Below are 23059 nucleotides of genomic sequence, written 5' to 3'. Positions count from 1 at the left end.
GGGATGGAAGGTTGTTCTGTTTTGCTATGCTTTTGATAAATTCAGTTTTTAAAACATTGCCCGGTGTTGCAGATGTCTCTCTTCAGAAGAATGCTGTTAGCCCTTCATAGAAAGAATGTGAAAAGCTCTACAAAGCAAATGCCTCCCTCCTTTTAGACAGCTTTAAGGGCAGCTCTATTTTTCTTTGTATTTGGCAATTCTGGCGCTTTGAGGTTTTTTGATTTAAGTAGAGTAAGGCATTTGCAAAATCTCACATGACTGTGGCATTATCACAGTGCATTTCATAAATATTGTTAGTTTTTTCCCCCTGTGTTGTTTTTCTTCTTTTTCTCTTTTTTTTCCCAAAGCTAATGAGAGCTGTCTCAGTAGTGATCTTTTTTCTGATGTATTTCCAAGCTGGGCTTTCCTTTGTTTCCATTGTGTTATGGGTACTGATCCACTAAAGTGATGTGGTAATGGCCCTACATATGCACAGTAGGAAGCTTTTGTATTTTTCTAGCCAATATTAAATCACCTCATACTGTTTTTGTGCATTTTGCCTCCCTCTGTCTTCAAAATTTTACTACTTTCTTGATAATGCAAAGAAGGAAAGAAGATGGTAAAAATGTAATCTAGTGCAGTTTTATAATCCCAATGATGGACTAGTGAGTGGAGATGCTAAAATCTCTCCCTGTAGCTTGCGTCTGTGGCATTCTTTCTGAAAGCAATAGATAGCTGTTACTTGTAAAACCAAGCGTCTAAATATTTCATATTTTAGTAACAGTGCAGTGTCTAACTGCTGCATGATGATTGCCCATTTATTGAAAGTAATAATTTTCTAACAGGTCTATTCTCATTAGCTCAGTTCTTCATTAGTGTAAAGGAGTTCTTCTGTTTCAAGTTATCTACTGCCAATAAGAAAGAATTAAAAGCTGTATTTTTCTCTTAGGTTGAAGCCTGTCAGGGAGACTTAAGTACCCTGGCAAATGTGGTGACATCTTTAGCAAACCTCAGTAAATCCAAAGATCTGTCACAAAGCAGTACAGAGCTGTCTATGATTGAGAGTTTAAGTAATGGAGATGGATCGTTACCTGAACTTCAGCAAGAAGAACAAGGAAGTAGTGATGTTACAAGGTAAAGCATGTTCCACTTGAGATGTTACCCTTCTCAAGAATATCTCTGTCAGTTCAGAGATAATTAAATTGTCATGGTTTAGGTGATTTGCCTGCATTAAAAATAATAGTAGTGACAGCACAAACTCATGTTACGGTTCAGTCTTGTAGGATTCTCCCAAAGGAAATCATAAGAAAGTTCAGTTAGAGACAGAAAATACTTCTAGTTGTTTGTTCAGTTTGGGTATTAGGCAAAGGCTCTTTGGCAGAGGGTGGGGGGCATGGCGCAGGCTTCCCAGGGCAGTGGGCAAAGCTCTAAGCTGCTGGAGTTCAAGAAGCATTTGGACAATGCTGTCAGATACAGTCTGATTTTGGGTGGTCCTATGTGGAGCCAGGAGTTGGACTCGATGATCTTTGTGGGTCCCTTCCAACTCAGGAGATTCTGTGATTCTGTGAATTTCAACTTAAATCTTTCAGCTGATGTTAAGGAGGACTAAAAGGTAAGAATAAGATGAGTTCGATTTTTGTACTGTATTCTTAGTATTAAGGGAAACTGTTTCTTGAAGATCTCATCTGTAAGTAGTTTATTACTCCTAAATGTTAATTGCCTTAAAAGCTTGAAAAGCCTTTTATTTAGAGGCAGAAAAACTCAAAGAATGCTCATTGCTGATAGAGATGCATTCATTCTGGGTCTGGGTCTGTTTAGCCTTGAGAATAGAAGACTGAGAGGGGACCTGATCCAGGTCTATAAATATCTAAGGTGTGGGGGGCAGAATGGCGAGGCCGGACTCTTTTCAGTGGTGAGTGGAGACAGGACAAGGGGAAATGGCCAGAAACTGCAGCATAGGAAGTTCCGCACAAATGTGCGCAAGAACTTCTTTACAGTGAGGTGACGGAGCACTGGAACAGGCTGCCCAGGGAGGTGGTGGAGTCTCCTTCTCTGGAGATGTTCAAGACCTGCCTGGATGCCTACCTGTGCGACCTGCTGTAGGGAACCTGCTTTGGCAGGGGGGCTGGACTCGATGATCTCTGGAGGTCCCTTGCAACCCCTACAATTCTGTGATTCTGTGACAGTGTATTTAAAAACTTCTGTCTTTGCACAGGTTTTAACTCAACATAATGGGATGTATCTTTTATAGTACTTCCTTGTTTATTCCTTCAGTGAGAATCATGCTCTTCCTTGATTGTCACTCCATCAGGCTTCTGACAGCTGTCTCAGAAGTATTCTTTTACTCTTCATCTATATTATACATGTGGTATTGAAAATGTGTATGTAGAATAAACCAATTAAAAAAAAAAAAAAAAAAAAAAAAGATTAGAATGTAATGAAGCAGTTTATACTGACCCAAAATACATGGTTTTCCCTATAGTCCAGTCACCTACTCAGTGTAATGTCAAGCAGAACGCATTTGTTCTGCTCCTTTCTCTGTATGTGCTGCTTATAAAGTTGATGTGACCTGTGTTATAGCTGCTGGTCTGGACCTTTGCTGTGTTCTTCTAGTTAAATAATATGCAGTGTAAGGAGTGCTATTATGTTGTGCTGATAAACATCAAATGGCCGTTCATGAAGGTGCAGTTAATAGTAAGCTTGCATGATAATCTTTCGTTTCTTTGGTTCCAGGTGCTTGCTTTTGTTCAGCTTTAAAAATGCATCTGTGAAAAGCCATTGAGTTCTCTCAGTCAGAGTGAGCCAGAGCACTGACTCAGTGTAGGCATGCCCTTATCTAGTGGGTAACCTCACAGATTTCCAGTGGGGACTTTCAGTTCAAATACTCCTGTAAAAAGGGAAGTTGTTACCTAAGCAGAAAGTACATTTTTAATCAAATCTTTGATTTCCTTGCCAGGCCTTGTGCCAGCTTGATCTTACTGATGCAGATGTGTACTGACAAAAATGAGTTCATGGGATTTCAAAAAGCAGGTTCTATCTATCAGTGTTTTGCATGCATTCTGTTGTATTCCGTTGCTTGCAGATACAGTAGTTAAGCTTTCAGTTTTGCTGGCACAAATTTAGTATAACTTTGTTTCAGGTATTCTGCTGCTTTTATGTTATAATGTTACATGTTTTGTCCTCTGATGGCTTCATTGGCGATGTTAGAATTTTACAGCTAATCAGAAGTCCTGTCACATGTCTGTGACTGAGCTCAAGAAAGGACAAGCACAGTTGTTTCTAACAGAGTGTCAGTACCACGGATTTTAACACTGATTGTACCTTTTTTTGTTACTTAGTGAGTCTTGTTTCTGTAACTTCAAGGCAAGGTAGTCTGGATTCTCTTTTCCTCAGTGTTTTATATTGCAGCCTTTGTTCATTTTGAAGCATAGCATATGAAGGGAACCCACAGCATGAAACTGTTGGGAAGCAGAACTTCTGCAAGCTTTCTTCTGCAAATTTAGGAGGAAGGAGGGAGAGGACTCTTTGAAAGCAGACTTTCAAGAATAACTTGGAAGAAAAGTAACATGGGCAGATGTGGTTACAGAGTGTACATGCCCAACACATTCAAAAAAGACCATTTAACCTAAACTAGAATAATATGTAGAGACACATAACACTACTTAGTGGGGAGATCTTGTTCCTGGCTTACATTTCTGTCCCTGCTACATGCAAGAGCTCTGAAGAGATCCTCTTTTTCTTAAGCAGTTGCCACAGTGCTGCTGGTTTTGCCTATTATACCCAAGGCTACCAAGAGGGAGCCACATGAGACCTGAGACTCAGATTTCCTCACAGGAGAAAAACGATGTAACTGCAGAGCTTAGCCAAGAGTGTCTTCTTTTTATGCCCACTTTTGACATATTTGAGATGGAAAGCTTCCCAGGTACATCTGTGGTGCCCACTTGGGCATGCCTCAGTCTCCCTTCTGTGCAGGAACCCAGATGGTAGGACCCAAAACCATTCCAGCTCATTTACCATCACCTGAGACAGCATCACCAGCTAGGTATTGTGTTGTTTCTTTGGATTGTAAATGGTTGTACTGAACACAGTAAGCACTTTTTAAAAAAATTTTTTAAATTATTTTTTAGTATATTAATAAATGTAAATAGCAAAGGAGTATGGAAGAAGAGAAGGTAGGTAAAGTTCTACTTCAGAAATCAGGCATTTTGATTGGATATTAATTCAGTAATTTTAGATTCTGTGGCAAAAACATATGCATTCAAATTGAGAATCATCTCCACACCTGTATGCACACCTGTAATCAGCTTTTGTAAAGTCCTTAAACATCAGTGTAAGATTTTCTTCTGCCAATGTTCAAATGATACTACTATCACAGTATGTCATCTGCGTGTAGGCAGTAATCAGGGCTGTGTCCGTACACAGATCAGATTTGCTTCTCAGGTGTGTTTGTGCACAACGTGGATGTGTTACCAAGCAGGGAAATAAAGTCGTACATCTGTTCTGACCTGGACAGGCTGCAGAAGTGGGCCCATGTGAGCTTAAGAGGTTCAATAAGGCCAAGAGCAGGGTGCTGCACTTGGGTCGGGGCAATCCCAGGTATTTATACAAACTGGGGGAAGATCTCCTTGAGAGCAGCCCTACAGAGAAGGACTTGGGGGTCCTGGTGGATGAGAAGCTGGACATGAGCCAGCAGTGTGCGCTTGCAGCCCAGAAGGCCAACTGTGTTCTGGGCTGCATTAAAAAAAGTTTGGCCAGCAGGGAGAGGGAGGTGATTGTCCACCTCTACTCAGCTCTTGTGAGGCCCCATCTGCAGCACTGCATCCAGGCCTGGGACCCCCAGTATAAGAAAGACATGGAGCTCTTGGAGTGGGTCCAGAGGAGGGCACTAAGATGATCAGAGGGCTGGAGCACCTCTCCTGTGAGGAAAGGCTGAGGGAACTGGGCTTGTTTAGCTTGGAGAAGAGAAGACTCCAGGGAGACCTCATTGTGGCCTTGCAGTCCTTGAAGGGAGTGTATAAACAGGAGGGGGAATGGCTGTTTACAAGGGTGCATGGTGGTAGGACAAGGGGGAATGGTCTTAAATTGAGACAGGGGAGGTTTAGGTTAGATATTAGGAGGAAGTTTTTCACACAGAGGGTGGTGACGCACTGGAACAGGTTGCCCAAGGAGGCTGTGGATGCCCCATCCCTGGAGGCATTCAAGGCCAGGCTGGATGTGGCTCTGGGCAGCCTGGTCTGGTGGTTGGCAACCCTGCACAGAGCAGGAGGTTGAAACCAGATGATCTTTGTGGTCCTTTTCAACCCAGGCCATTCTATGATTCTGTGATTCTCATTCTGACATCCACGAGTAATGTTAGCACTCATGCCTCGGTCTTCACAGAAATCACTGCCCCATATCAAGGATACTCAGAATGGTACCAAATGAATGTGAGTGCTTTCTCTCAAGTATTTGGAGGTTGTTTTCTCAAATTGTGTTGAATAGCCTAACTGTAACTGATTACTTGCAGAAGCTTATTCCTTCTGCTTGTGCTTCTTAGAAGCAAAAATCTCCAAAATTTACACATGCAGTAGTTGTTTTTAACAGCAGTCTGATCTTTATATGCTTAAAATGCTCATGCCAGCACTCTCAGTAAACATCACTTAAGAGATCTCAAAAGACAAACTGTGATTCAGCAGCAGCACAATCAGTATGTCAAAACTGTGAATTTGTTGGCAACTAGTGTGAATAGGATCTGCTGCTAATTTTATTGCTTCAAAGACTGTATAACTTGGAGTTTTCAGTAATTTTACTTGGTTGAGTGTCAGGAAAAGTATATTACTGTCTTATATTTTCCAAGTCTGCTTATTTGAAACAGACTTCTAACTACAGGTTTCAGGTATGCGGGTTCCTCCTAAATTAGAAACTATTAGTAACTATCTCTAAGATGAAGTTTTCTTGTTTTATTTTTTCTTGATTTTACAGGGCATTTGATACTCTTGCAAAAGCATTAAATCCTGGAGAGAGTGCAGCGTGCCAGAACTCTGAAAGTGTTGAGGCCAACGTGCAGCTTGGAGGTGGAGAAACAAGCATGAATATCGTTGAAATAGAGGGGCCGCTACTCAGTGATGCACATGTAGCATTCAGGGTACTTAATACTTTTTTATCCTTGGCTATTTCTAACCATTTTAACATCGTAAGACAAATTAATGATCTGATTAAGTCATCTTTTGAATTTCTCTTAAAAATTAACCTTAAAAATATGGTTTGCATTAAACTGAAGTTTTGTGGATGCCCCACCGAAGGCTGTGGATGCTCCGTCCCTGGAGGTGTTCAAGGCCAGGCTGGATGGGGCCCTGGGCAGCCTGGTCTAGTATTAGACACTGAGGGCAGAGGCCCTGCATTCAGCAAGGGGGTTGGAGCTTGATGATCCTTGGGTTCCCTCCCAACCCAAGCCATTCTGTGGTTCATATGATTCTAGGATTAAACACATTTTGGTCTCTCATATTTCCAATGCAAATGTCAGTTTGGTTTTGTTTTAAATTCTGTTACAAACTGATTTCTGAGGATAAAATTTGGGGTCGAATCCCCCTTCAGATCTGCAAGTGAAAGTGGTGGCGGTGTTCTGTTTGTATTTTCTACATACTTTGCTATATGCTCTGAGCTCCTTTGTTCTAATTGTGCAGCTGTTCTTCTACAGCTTCTGTACAGATTGTCTTAAATGTTTTATTTCAGATTCTTCATCTCCATGTGTGCCAGACATAAATCCTTATTTAAGTTAAGATTAAAATTTTTTCACTGTTTTGGTTGCTTTGTAGTCTCATTAGGATATCACAGTGTGGCTAGTAAGGAGCAAAAAAAGCATTTGTTCTGTTTTATTTTGGGATTATCTCATGGTTATTGAAAAAAATGTTACTTTGTTCCCTTCAATCCTGGAAATGATTTTTCTTATTATGTTTCACACAGAGAAAGCAAAACAACTGACTTGCACTTTTTTTTTGTTTTGTGCCAGCTCACCATGCCTTCTCCTATGCCCGAATATCTTAACGTTCACTATATCTGTGAGACTGCCTCCAGGTTGCTTTTCCTGTCCATGCACTGGGCACGTTCCATTCCATCTTTCCAAGCTTTAGGGTAGGTGTTCAATTACTCTATTTGCTCGTGTTGAGATTACATGCTTTTTAATTTGTTATTTGCACTGCCATCTTTGAGGACTTTTTAAAATGTAAACCAGTTTAATAAAACTGTTGTATTGATCTTAAACACAAAGGTAAGTTCACTCGATCAAAATGATTCCCAGCTTCATTTCAAATCAAATACTTGGTTGAGTTTGGAAGAAAAAAAAGGAGTAGATTCATAATGATCAAATGCCTGCTCACTGCCCTTCTTTAATAAATTTGCAGTAAGTAGGACTTCCTGTCATTTTTGAATAGCACCCCCTGAACTTAAGATGCGTATCAGTCACCAAAGAGAAGCTCCTTTCTGGAGCTCCAAATATTGCTGTCTTTATAGGTGAGTTAGTAATAATTTTGCATTTAATAAACAATATGAACAACATGCTAAGTTAATCCTGAATTTTTGCTGAACCAAAGTTTAGTTGCAGAGGATTTTCCAAAAACAAATGGTTGCTATAGCCAGGAAGTAATTGTTATTATTCTCTTTACAGTTTGTGCAGCACTCTCTTTTTATAAGCAGAATCACTAAAAATCACTAAAAATTCTGAAGCTGTACGTGGTACTACTGTGCTGATCATCATGAAAAAAGATCTCAAGACAGCATGAGGAAAAGTGATTTTTATTACTTTCAGAAACCAAGATGAAGATTGTCATCAAACTGGCTGTGTTACAATGCGATATACATCTATCAGCCATGATACAAAGGAGGCACAAAATCATCTTGTAGATCAGGATGTTCTGTGTTCTTCTTTAGTTGAATATCAAAATAGCATCTGATGGTGGTAGCAAAGAGAATTCCTGTTTATAGTGAGGGATTGTCCCCTTTACCAGAGATCTTGGCAGAGCATGGATGATCTGTATTTACTGAAGTGCTTAAGCCAAATCATTCTACGTTGTTTAAAATAGCGTATTCTGTATAACTGAAACTTCTCTTTTGAAGGAGTCAAGTTCTATAACACTAAACAATGACAAGCGGAGAAAAGTGGGTAAATATGATACTTCAGTACAAATTGCTGCTGCAGAACCTGAAAATGCTTAGCAAATTAACATGGTGAACTACATCACTGCACAAGTTTCCAGGTTTTTTGTAAGACAGGTATTGCAAAGCGGTGTTGTAACAGCACACAGTTTTTCTAAAAAATAAAAGCCACAAAAGATCAGTCTGTACAAAGAGATTTAATAGATAAATGAGCATAGAAAATCTGCTTTTTAAAAATATATATATATTACTTCCCAGTATACTTGTATAAGCAAGGGGAAGAATAGGCTGCCACAACACCTGTGTTAATACTCTCCTGAGTGCTAGCACTTGCAGTCCTAGTCTACATCATGGGCAATGGTATTTTAAACACCATTTAGCCATTTTCCTTTTGAAGGGCTGAAAATCCTAACATTGTTTTTCAAGTGGAGATTTATTTGAAATTACTGATCCTTTTTAAAGTTCAGCACATTATGCACTGTGTAATTCTAACTTTTAGAAGAGTGACTCACATTGTCACTTATAATAAGCAATTTAATCCTAGCATGCAAACAGAAATGCTTTTGATGCAGGACTTCATTTTGGTACTGGCTGCAGTGGTTGAATCAGATCAGTGCTTTATGAAGTGTTCTTCAAATTGAAAAACTGTGTAAGAGCAAGTGAATGATTTCATTAAGTGCAATTATTGTGTTTTTCAATTTAATAGACAGGATAACAGCATATCATTAGTAAAAGCCTGCTGGAACGAACTTTTTACGCTTGGTCTTGCACAGTGCTCTCAGGTCATGAATGTGGCGACTATATTGGCTGCGTTTGTTAATCACCTTCACGACAGCTTACAGCAAGGTAAGGTGCTGACTGAGCACATCTGCAGACTTAGGGAATTCATGGGTTTGAAGAGTTGAACTGAGCAGAAGCTGGTCACTTATCTATCAGTAGTTAATGAAAATCTACCATTCGTGGAAGTTAACAAAATAATGAGAACACAGTGTGGTTTTTTAAATCATTTTAATTGTGTGTGATATCTGATAGCATTCTGTACTTCTGTTAGGATACGTCACTCAAAATAGGAGTCTTTCAGGCAACACCAACTTGAAGAACACAGGGGTACTGTGAATATGATTCCTCTCTGCCTAGGATGTGAAGGAGGACCCAGCTGTCCCTGCTATTTGTAGCTGTGAAACAGCAGCCAAACGCCTCCTTTGTGATACAACCCCTTTAAATAATTTGGCTTATGTATATATGCAGGTTGCTCTGAAAGTAGTGCCTCCTATTTATTTCGCATGGAAACTACAGCAGATACACAGAGCACAATGAAGTCATTAGACAGAGCAAATGCTCTGCTACAAGACTCTATTTTTCAACACAGTCACCACCATTAGCTGCACGATTTTGCCAGAGATGAACAAGAGCCTGCGTGCTGCACTTGTAGCAGTCTGCATGGCTGTCCAGGACGTGGCTTGTCTGCCATGTTGCTGTCACCACTGCTGAAATGCATCACCTCACTGTGCTCACATCCACTAAAGGAACTCATGCAAATGTACACTGACCTACTCCATTGATGAATTAAGTACAGTACCTGACTCTTAGTTGTACAGCATAGATCTGCAATAGCATGGTATTGTTCTTTACTGACAAGTAACCTTTTCTTTCCTTTTTCATTCGGAGCTGTAGTCCACCTCTGATTATTGGAAATTTTAAGTGGCAGGAATTGTTGGTGTAAAGATAATTCAGTTCAGTGTATGGAGTTTGTAGGTGGCATAGATTTTCTGCTGTTTGAATGTACTTTAAGTGGTGAATGTTTTTAAAAGTCCAACATGACTACACTTTTGCATGCCTCTTGACTTTGGGGTTTTTGTATTTTGTGTGTGTGTCAACTCAGACAAGCTGCCAACAGACAGAGGAAAACTAGTAATGGAGCACATCTTCAAACTGCAAGAGTTCTGTAACAGTATGGTGAAGCTTTGCCTAGATGGATATGAATATGCATATTTGAAAGCAATTGTACTCTTCAGTCCTGGTATGTAATCATTCTTAATGTAAAACTTCATTCTTTTTCTGTGACTATGGAGACTTGAGTGGTCAAAAGTTGGCTTAAAAATCCATATCTAAAATCTTCTGTCTTCCACAAAGGCATATTTTAGGTAAGTTGTTTTTTTTTTCCTCGTGTCCTTTTAAGGGCTTGTAGAGAAAGGAAAAAGAGATGGAACTGCTTTAGAAAATAAGGAAGTAACATCAGATAAGTGGGCTGTGTGGGAACTGGGATGAGCGTGCTCATCAAGTCTTCGGTTTTGAAAGTCAGGGCTTTGCTAAATGGACAGGATTCATGAGGTGACAAAGAAGTATCTGTATGTATGTTATTTTTTGCCATATAATTTCTGTTTCATTCGATGCTGCTGCTATTACCGCTAGAATCTCTGCGTCCCTTGTTGAGGAACCCGGGAAGGTGTAATGGATGACACAGGACAGTAGGAAGAAGAGGGTTTCTCTTTTAATGGGAATAGTTGGATGATGATGATGCTTTTGCCTCTGCTATCTATTTATTACTTTTAAATGTATGTCTCTATTCTGGGGTACTACTTCTGAGGGCCTGGAGTTTAATTTTCAGAAGTATTGTTCCTGTGCTTCCTGCTGAGGTGAATCCAAGTTATGCTTTTAATATATGACAACCTTTCCAAGCCTTGATTCTTGCATATAAAATCACAGTAACGTATGACCTCACTTCATATGAGTATTATGAAAATGAATATTAAACATAGCATTTCCTTTTGTTTTTGTTTTCTGGTCAGTATTTGCATAATGTCCTGTAAATAAAGTTAACTGGCTATTCATTAGGCAGTGGTGCTAAAATAAAATGACTGTTTTTTCCTTCTGAGTGATCAGTCCACACTGTGGAGGAGTAAAGGTTCTCTGGTTAAGACAGAAAAGGACTGAGTAGATTCCGTGACAAATGCAGGCAGACTGTAGAAAATGACAAAACTAAATTTCTTTATCTGAAAACTGTAGAATTAACTTTTCAGTAAATGCATTCAGATATTCTGTCTTCATGCTGCAGGTCTTAGATTTCATTCAGAATTTAGGAATTTAATATAAAAACAAGTATATTTTGATTAAAAAAAAAAGTAAACCTCAAGTATTTTTTGTATCACCAGGAATCTTTCACTGTTTGATTTAGCAGGTAAATATAGAGTTGTTCTATTTTGCACTAGGAAAGATTAAAAGCATGAGCAGCTTCTCGTTGCTCTGTGTTTTCTAGATGCTGATGTTCTGTGGAAAAGATCAGAATGTATTTTAAAAGCTGTGTGAGTCACAGTGTAGTCTGTCTGTTGTGTGGGATGTGGCAGAGAGCTGGATGGTCCCTGCCACTTCTGTACGTGTCTTAGGTCTGAGAAGAGCTGTCTTTTTCAGTTCAGTTGCAGTTCACCCTTTCCAAGAGAAATCAGTTGAGGTGAAAAAATCTTCTTGAACTGTGGTGCTTCAAAAGTATAAATTTTAAGCAAGTTTTCTGATATGTATATAAAAGAACACAAGTTATCTTTTCTTTAAGTGGTATCCTCAAAGAATATCCACCTCTTCCAGAGAAAGTGTCAGCATCAGCACAAATACATGACATTTGGCTAAGTGCATAACAAAACCTTGTGTGTCTTCCCATTTTCCCCCTTTTTTGTTTTTTCCTTCTCTTTTTGATATTGCTCTTTTGGAAGACCTCTGAGATTAAAGACCTTCCTGCAAATGAGAAGCCTTTTAAGTAATGTCAGAACCCTCTATTAAAGATGAGAAATTCACAGAGGAGATCCCAGAGAGTTCTTTTGTTCTAAAATTTTTTCAGAAAAATCAGACCCTGAATATTTTCACTGTGGAGCATAACCTTGTTACCAGCCCTCGTGACTTGAAGAATTTTGCACGGTTTTGTGTTTGCTTCTGCAGTCCAATGAAGCACGGGAACTATTTCAATTTTCTGATAAGCAGTATCCACTATGGGTCTAATTTCATGGAATGATAGAATGACCTGGGTGGAAAAGGACCACAATGATCATCTAGTTTCAACCCCCCTGCTACGTGCAGGGTCGCCAATAATTTCAATATTAAGAGTGCTTGAAAATGTTTATGATTTTTCCTTCCTTCCTGCTAAGGATTGAATACACAGACTCAGAGGCTTCCTTAAGGTGAGGGGTAAGAAGGTGTCTGCTGCTTTAAATTTGGTAGATCATGCTTGCAGGAGATTTAATTCACTGTTAAGCATTCCTTACCCCCAGAGCAGTCCTTTCATGCCATTCCTATACTTGTAACTGGCACAGGTTCCTCCAGGAAACAATTTATAGCAGAATGTGTTGACCTGACTGAAGAAATCAATCCTGAAAAAATTGACCTGAAAATATTTCCTTAGAGAGCTTACACCTTCAAAGCAACAATTATTTCTTTGTTCAGCCTGAAGTTAGCTTGTTTCCTTCCAAATTGCATTCAAGGATTGAAAAGGTAGGACAGATATTCTAGGAAAAGCCTGTATCAAGTCAGGTGACTGGACTGACTTTTCTTTAGGTCACGTGGTTTTACGATCACATTCCTGAGGATGTGCAGCTACTTTAATGTTGGCATATTGACTCATAAGCCAATATTCTTGACAGTATACATGCAAGACATAAAAAAACTTACAGCAGTACCCTGAACAGAAGGGATATTCTGGCAATGATTTATAGGCCAGAAATTACAATTTCAGGGATTTTACTGCTCCGCTACAGGATGGGGCTGGACTGCACGTGCAGCAGTCCTGAGGTAAGAACATCTGCTTTGGTAGGCTCTGCTGCTGTGCCGTGTGCCATAGCTGGAGGTTGGAAGATTAATGAAAATCTTCTGTGCTGTGCCAGCTGCATGACTGTAGCAAGTCAGCCTTGGGCAAAGAGATGAGTGCAAGGGAGTGCCTACGGGACTTGGCATCTGTATAGATTGCTACTAGCATGCTAGCAGTCTGCAAGAACTGGTTTGGAAGCAGACTTCTAGCTGTTTCTGACATTGCTCTAGAAGCAACGTCATGAAGCAATATATATTGCATGTCAACAATAACTCTTCAAAATCTCTTGCTTCCTTTGCTAACCTCCTGTCATCTGCATTGATTTTTTACAAATAACATCACACAATTTGTCATGGTATTATGACAGTAAAATACTTACATTAAGCCAGATGGAAAATAAAGATTAAACTGTGCAAAGGGGTCAGAATCACCAGGTAATAATTTCCAATTGTGACTTGGCCATTAGGTTAAATAACCTTTCATTCCTGCAAAATTTAGGAAACAAATAGTTCATAGCTTTTTTTTCCCTCCCTATGTGTATTTATCTTTTTTTTTTTCCCCTCACAAATGCTATTTGTGCATACAGAATTTCAATAAATATCAATGCATTGAAACAGTACTGTTCTATGTGACACAGAGAACAGAGGTTTATTATCAGGAATGATGTAAACACTGGAAGCACTGCAAATATTTGAACTTCTCCAGTTGTCTGGTTGTTTTTATGAACAGTAAGGTAAAACATCAGCATAGAGGAAGAGAAATAAGGAGGTGAAGCAGCATTCTTCATTAAAACTGTTGGAGAACTGAAAGTTGCTGCTGCTATCAAATAATCATTTCAGCATGCTTACAAGTAGATAATTGGTACAGCTTTTAACACATCTTGGTGTGACAGGTGTAACAATGTAGGGTGTCTTTCAGATCACCCAGGGCTGGAAAATGTGGTACAGATTGAGAAATTTCAAGAAAAGGCATACATGGAGTTCCAAGACTATGTAACAAAAGCATATCCAGATGATACTTACAGGTATGTACACTTCCATGCTCACTTGATGGTTCTCTTTTCAGAGCATCAGTGATACTGATTTGCACAGTATTACTTAGAGTAAACACATATATTTTCTTCTTACCTTCTTAAAGCTTAGAAATGACTTTTAGAACACTTAAAATATTTAAGAGCTCATGCATATTGTGATAATCGTTTACCTAATTATTATTAATTTCCAAAATGAAATACTGGAAGATAGAGGAAGTATTTCTTTCATTTTGAATTGCACCTATTTGGAGTAATTCCTCATTTAGTCTAAGTCCAAATATTGTTCAGTCCATTGACTAATATATGCACATTTTTGGTGCCGTCGAAGAAATGACTGACTGTAAAGATAGCATTTTTGATCTAAGTATTTAAGCCTCTCATGAAGTAAATATAGCAAATTTCTCTCGCCGTTGTCCCTTACTCATTTTTTGTTTTCTTCTCAGTAACATGGCTGTGGATAAGGCCAAAATGTGTGACCAAAGTGACTTTTTGCCAAACTTACTTTTGCAGACTGTCTCGACTTCTTCTCCGATTGCCTGCCCTGAGGCTGATGAGTGCTGCCATTACTGAAGAGCTGTTCTTTGCAGGACTAATAGGAAACGTTCAGATTGACAGCATCATCCCGTACATTCTGCGAATGGAGACGGCAGACTACAACACTCAAATAATCGGTCATGCCGTATAAAAGTAGCAATCAAGGATTGTGTACCATGGCAGTCATGGTGATGTAAATGCATACTCTGTCTCCAAGAGATGGCAATAGGCCTTCCCACGCACCTTTCTAAAGAAGACTCGTGTTCCTCCTTTCCAGTACACTTGGGAAATGCGGTGGAGTGTCTTAAGGAATATAGGATCGCTTCCTATTTTTCATCTGATCTTCAAGGACTTGTAAATTCACTTGATATCTGAGGAAAGCCAAGAATTGTTCATCCTATTTTTGTAGATAGATGAACTTGGAATATTTGTTTATGAAATGCAGGCTTGCGAAGAAACGGAAGAAGCTTTGACTGAACTAAGGTATCTCAACTTAGTTTGGTGTTTTAGACAAATAAATTAAGTTTCCTCTCTGAGTTGTGTTTTCAGTGTTTTGCTGCTAGTTCTTTCTCACTGATTAAATGGAAAATAAGACCAAACGTCTTGAAAAGGGCATTGTTTCTATGGAAGGGAGACATTTATAACCAAACTTTTATTTTCTATTCTTTTGGAAAGAGATTATTTCAGGTTGAAGGAAGCAGTGGATATTGTTATAAGAGCAGGGAAGGTAGAGGAATTTCACACTTAAAAATATTCTGCTTACATGTTGGTGCAGTTGATTAAAAGTAAAGCTGCAAAGGATCAGTATTGACTGTTCTGTGGATGCAAGGGTATACTATGCTGTAATATTGTGTGTTGGTAGATATCAGCTGTTTGATACTATGAAAAATTGAGAACTGTGTACTGCAGGTGTTCAAAGAGAGCAGCCTCCTATTTTTTCTGCTCTCAAAAGTTAAAGGTTTTTCACAGTACTCTTTCCTCTTTCAAACTCAGCACACGGGGAGGGAGGCATTTGAGATGTGTCTCAGTTTTCTTTCAACCACTTCTATAAGTAACGAATCTTGTTTAGAATTCTGTGCATGTGTTCATATCATTTCTCTTGCATAGGACTTTGGTTTGGTTTGGTTTTTTTTTTTAATTATTGTTATCCTCTGGCTATTTAGCTGTCTTTTCCAGTCAGCCAGTCTCATGTGATTATTTTTTAAATTAGAAATTATTGAGTCCAGTACTTTTGTTTATACAAGATTGGTCTCTGCTGCTTTGCCTGTCCTTGTTAGAAATGAGTCTAGATTATGTATGTAGACTGAATTACACATCATGGCTCCATAAAAGATGGGTTCACCTGCTTTCCTGTCTTGAGGAATGTGCCTCATTGTCAAATAACACTGATGGTTGTTCATTCCTAGCTTCCTTTTGCAATGGGAAACTATATATTCCTAGCACATTTAATATCTGTTGCTTAAAATTAGAGATTCTAGGAAAAGTTATGGTCTGCTGCTGACAGCAGCTTGCAGGTTTATCTAAATCTTGGATTGAGGCCTAGTTCCATTTATCCTGAACTTTTTAGTTCTGTGGCAGCACTGAGTGAGGAAGAGCCCAATTAGCCAGAATTAGCCAGAAGATCAGCTTTGAGGGAGGCCTTTGCCCTTTTGTACCTGCAACTCCAAGGCCATGCCTCAAGGCCATTGAGAGGACAGGTAGATGAGATTTTGGTGATTTCTGTGTTTTTTCTCAGCACCCAAGGATTTCAGCCAGCCAAAAAGAAGCAGAAAACTGACACTGAATTATTGTGTCCTTTTTAGTTCTACTAATAGAGTTGTTTGGATCTTTCACTGACCACCTTCTAACCAGAGGCTGTACTACAGGATTGCTCATACACGGATCCAGAGATGGAAATGCTTGGTGCTGAGGACCTCTGATGGGATGGAACCATTCTCCCCTGCTCTGAATTTGGCATGTAGCGACTTTCTGGAGAACAGCCTTTAAAGATGCTGGAGCTTCCCACGTGACTGAGCCCTTCCCACAGTCCATGTGTCTAAAGGAGAAGGATTGAGGCTCTGTATTCGTGTTCCCTGGAGTTCATGAAGTGTGAGGACTTTTTTCCTGTCTCAAGAGGGCAGTAGTGATGGAAATGTGAAAGACAACGGCTGCGAATATGCTGTGCTTGTCTCCTCCCAGTGGTTATTGGCCCTGCCATCTTGTCGTCTGTAGGACCAAATTGTGGATGGGAAGTGAATTGTTCTATTGGTGTTTCCTCAGAAAGTTGGACCCTGTCTTCCAGCCCTTCTCTGTTGCTAGCAGGAACAGTTATAGTTGTTTGAAACCTTTCAAGGAAGTTGCCAGGAGGTTACTCCTGAATAATTTGTAAGTGGTTTACCAGGCATTCCAAATATTAGAAGAATTTGATTCCCAATATTCTCCAAATTCAGATAACCCATTTTCCTTCTAAATGCAGTAGAGACTGCAAATCTCTCCCACATCCTTGCAGATTTATATTTTTTTAGCCTTTGGGACCTGTGCCTCAGGCATGACAAGCAGTTCTTTGTTTGCAGCTTACCAGAAGATTCAGCAAACGTGGTCTTTGCATGGTATTGTTTCTCAGAAACAGCTGAGAAAATACCAGTGTTTGTAGAGAGGTACATCTTTAGGGATTGAATCCTTCAGCATATCTGTCTTTGAGAGCCGTGTTTTGAAGGATGTGGCCATAGAAATTTGCTCTGAAATTCTTGTTCCCCCTTCACACCGTAGTCTGAATACAAGTTGGCCTACTTCAGGGAAGTGTGAACTGCTGTCACTGCTGACTGCTGGATCAGGACACCTTTGTTAGGCTGCGTTAACTCAGAAGCACAAGAACCACGGTGACATTCTTCTTGGATGCCTGTCACCTCTGCATGGCAGCAGAAGTTTCAAATCTCAGTGGCCGACATTTCCCCTTCCCACATCTCTTTCTGTTACTCTCCTGGCAAAATCTTCTGAGCTTCATCTGAGATTTTTGCTAGATCACTTAAGAATTCAACCCATCCATGTTTTTCTTTTTAAATCCAGTGTTTCCAGATGTGAGACTACACATTCTGTGTTGGGTAGCAAGAGACATGTGTCACACCCTTTCACGTGACAAAAACTTGCAGATATCATAGAATCTAGTTTTCTCAGGTGAGAAGTCAAACAGGACGCTCCAAGCTCAGTTACAGACTCTATTCCTTCTTTTGATAGCAGTATAGTTGAGTCACCACCAGTAATCAGGATGTACTCTAGTGGTTCCCAGGCTGCGTTTGGGGCTTTGCTCAATATCTGTATAGTATTGTTACAAAATGGAAAGCTAGTTCAAGAGATCTTCAAATTGCCAAGAAGTGGCATACAGTTTTTATGTATTGTGTGGCTATGCGCATACTCATCCAAAAAGAAAAGGTATTTATCTCAAAAGATTCCAGTAACTTCTGCTGTCCATCTGTGCGATAACCACATGCCCTCCCTTCCCCTTGCTGTTGGTGGCTAACCAAATGTAAGCTCCATACTGACTGTCAGGTGAAACAAAAGAGGGAGACAGATGCATGTACACCTGAGGTATTGTAAGGGCCTCCCCAAAAAACCATAATAATGGATACCTCCAATGTTTGGACTTCTATAGAGTGAATGTGCAGATATGCAACACACTGCAAAAAGTGCTGCCTACTGGTAAGTAACCTTTTTCCCAATGTTTGTTGCGTTTTTTCTTCATAAATGTTCAGTGTAAGTTCAGTACCAGGTTAAAGGCAGAGTGCGTGCTGATCTGTGCTGCCTGGCGAGTATTCTCTCCTGTCTTCTTGATGATCAAGAAGGTGGATCCCATAGTGCAGGTGGCTGCATTTGTATTATTCACTTTTCTTACCAAGACTCTTCATTTATCATTTTGGGTTCTTTAACTGTGAGTTCATGCTCTTGATGAGGAGCGAGGCACCACTGGGCTTTCTCAGGAATGGGCTGCCCTTCCTGCTGTTCAGTCACACTGTTGTTCAGCAATACAAATGCGAGCAGTAAGGCTCACTTCACTGTAGATGTTAAAGTACCTCATTATTTTTGTGACCTTTATGTTTTATGTTTTTAAACCTTCTTCTGATCTTCAGCATTCTGAAATTTTCCATACCTCGTCAGAATACAACTAAACTGCAACACTTACTACTAATAATTTGCTTTGCCAATGAATGAACAAGCTCTGTTATGACAGCTTTAAAATGTTCAATGCTGTGAAAATTCATTTCTGTATCAATCACATGAATGGAAGAAATGATACATTTAGAATCCTGTCCCTTCAGATGGGAGCAGTGATACACAGAACAAATGGACTAGTTTGGCAGTGTATGTTGTGCATATATATATGAGCTTAGGGGGCTTGTTTCATACTGGTAGAGTTCCTGATACAAACAATTGTTCTACTTTAAACTTGCTTCAAAAGCACTTTCACTGCAGTACCTTCTGCACTTATAACCTGTTGGTACCTCTCTTCTGTGACCATTGGCTTCAGTGAAAGTCAGAGCTCTGTTACTCTGTTCAGCAGCTGTGGTTTCCCAGCACAGGCATTAGAATATCGCTGTACCTGTTCTGCTGTGGTATAAAAAAATTCATTGTAAATGTCTTGAAACCTGAATTTGTAAAGGTCTATTTTGGCTGTATTTTTAAAAATAAATTGTAACTTCCTATTAGAGAAAGCAATAGTAATCACCTGTCTGTTAGTGTTCTACACAGGTTGTCTTACAGCCTGAAGCAGTGTATATGATTCCAAAGAGTCTGGATATTTCACTTTACTGTACAATGGTGTGTTGTCAATAGATTTGTTCTCTGGGATTTGTGACCACTGCAGTATCTTGCTGTTCTCTACCCCTGTTGCTGTGAACTCTTTGTTTTTGTGCTTACTGCTCCTTTCTGCCCTGGGAATTTGGCTATTTGAAAATGAATGATTTGTTATAGAATGGAATTTAACAACATTTTTTTTCTTTTAAAGCACTACATATAGACGTTGATATAATGAATTCTGATCACAGATCTTCATGCCAAGTAAAGCAATAGTTATTTTTGGAGAAGTTTATTCAATTCATTATGGATTGTGAAATGATGACAAGTTTGGGTCCTTTCTAGAACTGATTTCCCAGTGCCAAATGAAGAGCTGTCTGGTTTTTTTTTAGTCTTCAGTTACAAGTGATTGTGATGTTTGCGTGAATATGCAGATAGCAAGAACAAATGAGAAATGAGCTACCATCTCTCCGTGCCTAGATTCTGAAATGCATTCATCCTGAAGTAAATGAAGTACTGTGGAGTAAGTAGGTGATGCACTGTAGAGGAAAGCTTTGTATGCTGAGAGAGAAAGTGTGGGTAATGCTGATGAAGGAATAAGCAGTCAGACTCCTCCTCCGTTAGCAGGTACTCCAGTTGCTTTGTTGCTTCTGTTTTAAAAGCTTACCCTTCCCTGCACTTCCACAGAACCCTGTTCTCTGGTCAGACTGCTAATCTACTACCTGCTCCTTCCTATACCAGTCATATTTCACAGCCTTTTGGTCACCTCTGAGGGAAGAAAGGAAGAGCTCTCTAGAAAGAAGTGCTCTTCTGGTAAATAACAAAAGTCTAGAAAGTCTCCAACAGAGTTACTCAGCAGCATCTTCAACCAACATCTCTAACAGTCCTGTCTTTCCTCCTCATACTTCTGTATAAAGTAACCCCAAATAACGATTCTGCTTCATCATGTGAGCCCTTCTCTCCTGAGCTCTGCTTTTCCTTTATGTGCACAAAGTCACATTAACCCATGCCTGTAAGCAGCCCTGTTCAGCCACTTCAGTCTTCCTTTTACCCTCAGCTCTGCAGTGTGAAATACTATCTTCACCCTGCTGCTGCTAATATGTGACACAATTTTCTGCTACATTAATCTTTTATCAGAACTCCAGTTGTGCGTTTTGGCTCCAATGTAGGAACCAAATATATCCTGAGTCATGGCACTGGAGCTGACCTCCGTTCGAAGCAGTCACTCCTGGACACATGGTGTTTTTGTGGCTGCTGATGCTGAACACATACATAAGCTCCACTATGGAGACCTCAACCCTGCTTTACCTTTGGGTCTTACCAGAGAGCGAGCTGAAGGGCTACATACTTTGGTTTATGATAGCTCTCATGAAAGTTTTTCTTTCACACTGTAGCCAGTGGAATTTAGCTGTTGGGAAATGAAATGTAGAGGCAGCTGCTGCGTGAGATGGCCCAGGCACTTCTCAAGAAGCGGCATGAGTCTTCTAAAAGTGCCACCACAGTTGGTTTTGAGTGTTTTAGTATTGTCACAGAAGCATATACACACTAGAATGTTGGTGGGGTTTTTGGAAAATTACAGAATACCTCCGTTCTTCAGTAAGATCGCACCTGGAGCCTTGGTTCCACACCACAAATCAATCTCTTAAAGCAGCAGAAGACAAGTGAAAAACTTTTTGATCGTGCTTTTGGGAAACGTGGGTTATAGGAGGGCTACAAATCCCAGAGGGAAAGCATTAGAGATTGCACTGTGCAGACCAGAGTGAGAGAAACTACGCTTAGAGGCTGGGCCCACAAAATGTAAAGAATGGTGATGTGAATTTGACATTGCTTCTGAGACTCAGAAATTTTAGAAGGATGGGGCAGATTTTCAAAATCTACATAGCTGGGTCTGTTGTGTGTTGGGTTTATTATTTTAATTGCAAGAGGAATTCCAATTAATTATGCAAATGTATATTCCTTAGTTGTGAAATCATTGCAGCGTAAACTTACATGACTTCTCATACAAAGAACAGAAGGAATTGCAGTGGAATAGATAAACAATTAAAATATATATATTGTAAGGTAAAATGTAAATATTGAATTGCTCTGTGGGTTGGTTTTTTACACTTTCTGTGAAATACTTGAACTTAGGTTTCTCAAAATCAATTTATCACTGAATAAAGCTCTTAAATAAAACATAGGATTCAATGAGACTCTTCTTTGCAATCTTTGAGTCATTCAGGAAATGGATTTACCTTCAAAAAAAAATGTGTTCTTGTGTACTACGCTGTGATTCTGTATTAGAAAAGAAAGAGCTAACTGATATGTTCAGGGCTTGTGTAGAATGGCATTCTGTCACTAAGTCTGTGTGACTTGTTGGAACCACAGGGGGAAAAAAAAACGAGCATTAAATTTGGTGAGGCAGTTTTTAAGACAGTGAGGTTCAACACACAAAACTAGGGGCACAGCATATCTAACAGAGATTTAGCATCAAATCTTAGAAACTGGGAATAAAGAATTATTTATGGGACCATGAGTTTTACAGTCAAGTGAATGCTATCCTCCAAAGGTACCCCAATAAATTCTTAGGAAAGCATTACGCTTGTGCTTGTATTCCACATTATTCAATCATGGTATCTGCATGGAGTTTGAAGATAACATTGAACAGAGCAGTAAGACAGAGATTTCATGAGTGGTAACCAGATGTTAGCAAAAGCATTGTAAGTAAGTGCAATAGGATTTGAGCACTGGGACTAATGGCAATGAAATTCTTTGTGGAGACTTACTTGGCTTGAGGAAGAATCAAAATGCAATGTAAAGATGCTGTTAAGAAGTTCCTGCTTCTACAAATGTTGTTCCATAAAAGCTTCAATAAGCTGTAGGATTAAGGTTGCATTATGACACTAATCACAGAATCACAGAATTGTAGGGACTGGAAGTGACCTCCAGAGATCATTGAGTGCAGTCCCCCTGCAAAGCAGGCTCCCTACAGCAGGCTGCACAGGTAGGCGTCCAGGTGCGTCTTGAACATCTCCAGAGAAGGAGAGTCCATAGCCTCCCTTGGCAGCCTGTTCCAGTGCTCTGTCACCCTTACTCTGAAGAAGTTCCTTTGCATATTGGTGCAGAACTTCCTATGCTCCAGTTTATGGCTGTTTTCCTTTGTCCTTTTCCCACAAACCACTGACAAGAGGTTGGCCATGTCTCTTTGACTCCCACACTCAGTAGGATATTTATAAACATTAATCAGATCACCTCTCAGTCTTCTTTTCTCGAGGCTGAACAGGTTCGCTCAGCCTTTCCTCACAGGGGAAATGCTCCTGGCCCTTTAACATCTCTGTGGTCCTCTGCTGGACTCTCTCCAGGAGATCGCTGTCTTTTTTGCATCGGGGAGCCCAGAACTGGACACAGTACTGCAGGTGAGGCCTGAAATCCCTTCTCCCAGCTTGGAGTTTCAAAGTGCCATCCTCCAGAGCCGTCTCAGTGTAACCACAAGGACACACGGTGCCACGTGGATCCATGAAGTGACCCAGCTCATCCATTGTAACCCTCGGGGAAAAAGATACAAACAAACCTCTCAGACCGCTGCCAGCAGAGAAAACGTTCTCAGAATTAAATTCTTAGTCAGTGAAGATGACCAGGTTCACCAGTTTCGTGAATATCCTTAGAAACTGGTTTGGGAGTTGCAGCTGCTTAGTGATCCAAAAGTTGGCTGGCCTCTTTTTAAAAACTTCTTTTTCACAGATCTTTCTTCTTGCCGCAAAACAACGGTTTGTGAAGTTAAAGAACAAGCGAACGAGCACTGCGCAGCCTCGGAGCTCGGCGGTCCGCCCGTCCCATCACCGCCGCCC

At 40.0% G+C, this 23059-nt stretch overlaps 1 protein-coding gene across 9 annotated transcripts in view; it reads left to right on the top strand.

The window, feature by feature from the left end:
- NR2C1 (nuclear receptor subfamily 2 group C member 1) overlaps positions 1 to 23011 on the top strand; it is a 54942-nt gene extending 31931 nt beyond the window's left edge. For 7 of the 9 annotated variants that reach the window (XM_048944009.1, XM_048944000.1, XM_048943968.1 and 4 more), the window contains 7 exons: positions 929 to 1113; positions 5941 to 6103; positions 6968 to 7089; positions 8816 to 8955; positions 9992 to 10129; positions 13817 to 13922; positions 14442 to 23011. In XM_048944009.1, the coding sequence (XP_048799966.1) occupies positions 929 to 1113; positions 5941 to 6103; positions 6968 to 7089; positions 8816 to 8955; positions 9992 to 10129; positions 13817 to 13922; positions 14442 to 14616 (1029 nt within the window). In that variant the 3' untranslated portion in view covers positions 14617 to 23011. The remainder of the gene's footprint in view (positions 1 to 928; positions 1114 to 5940; positions 6104 to 6967; positions 7090 to 8815; positions 8956 to 9991; positions 10130 to 13816; positions 13923 to 14441) is intronic. The other 2 variants (XR_007376878.1, XR_007376879.1) reach the window with 2 other exon arrangements.
- Positions 23012 to 23059: the final 48 nt, after the last annotated feature.

This window comes from Lagopus muta, chromosome 1 (assembly GCF_023343835.1).
Source record: "Lagopus muta isolate bLagMut1 chromosome 1, bLagMut1 primary, whole genome shotgun sequence".
Lineage (NCBI taxonomy): Eukaryota > Metazoa > Chordata > Aves > Galliformes > Phasianidae > Lagopus > Lagopus muta.
This window is presented reverse-complemented; position numbering and strand designations above follow the sequence as displayed.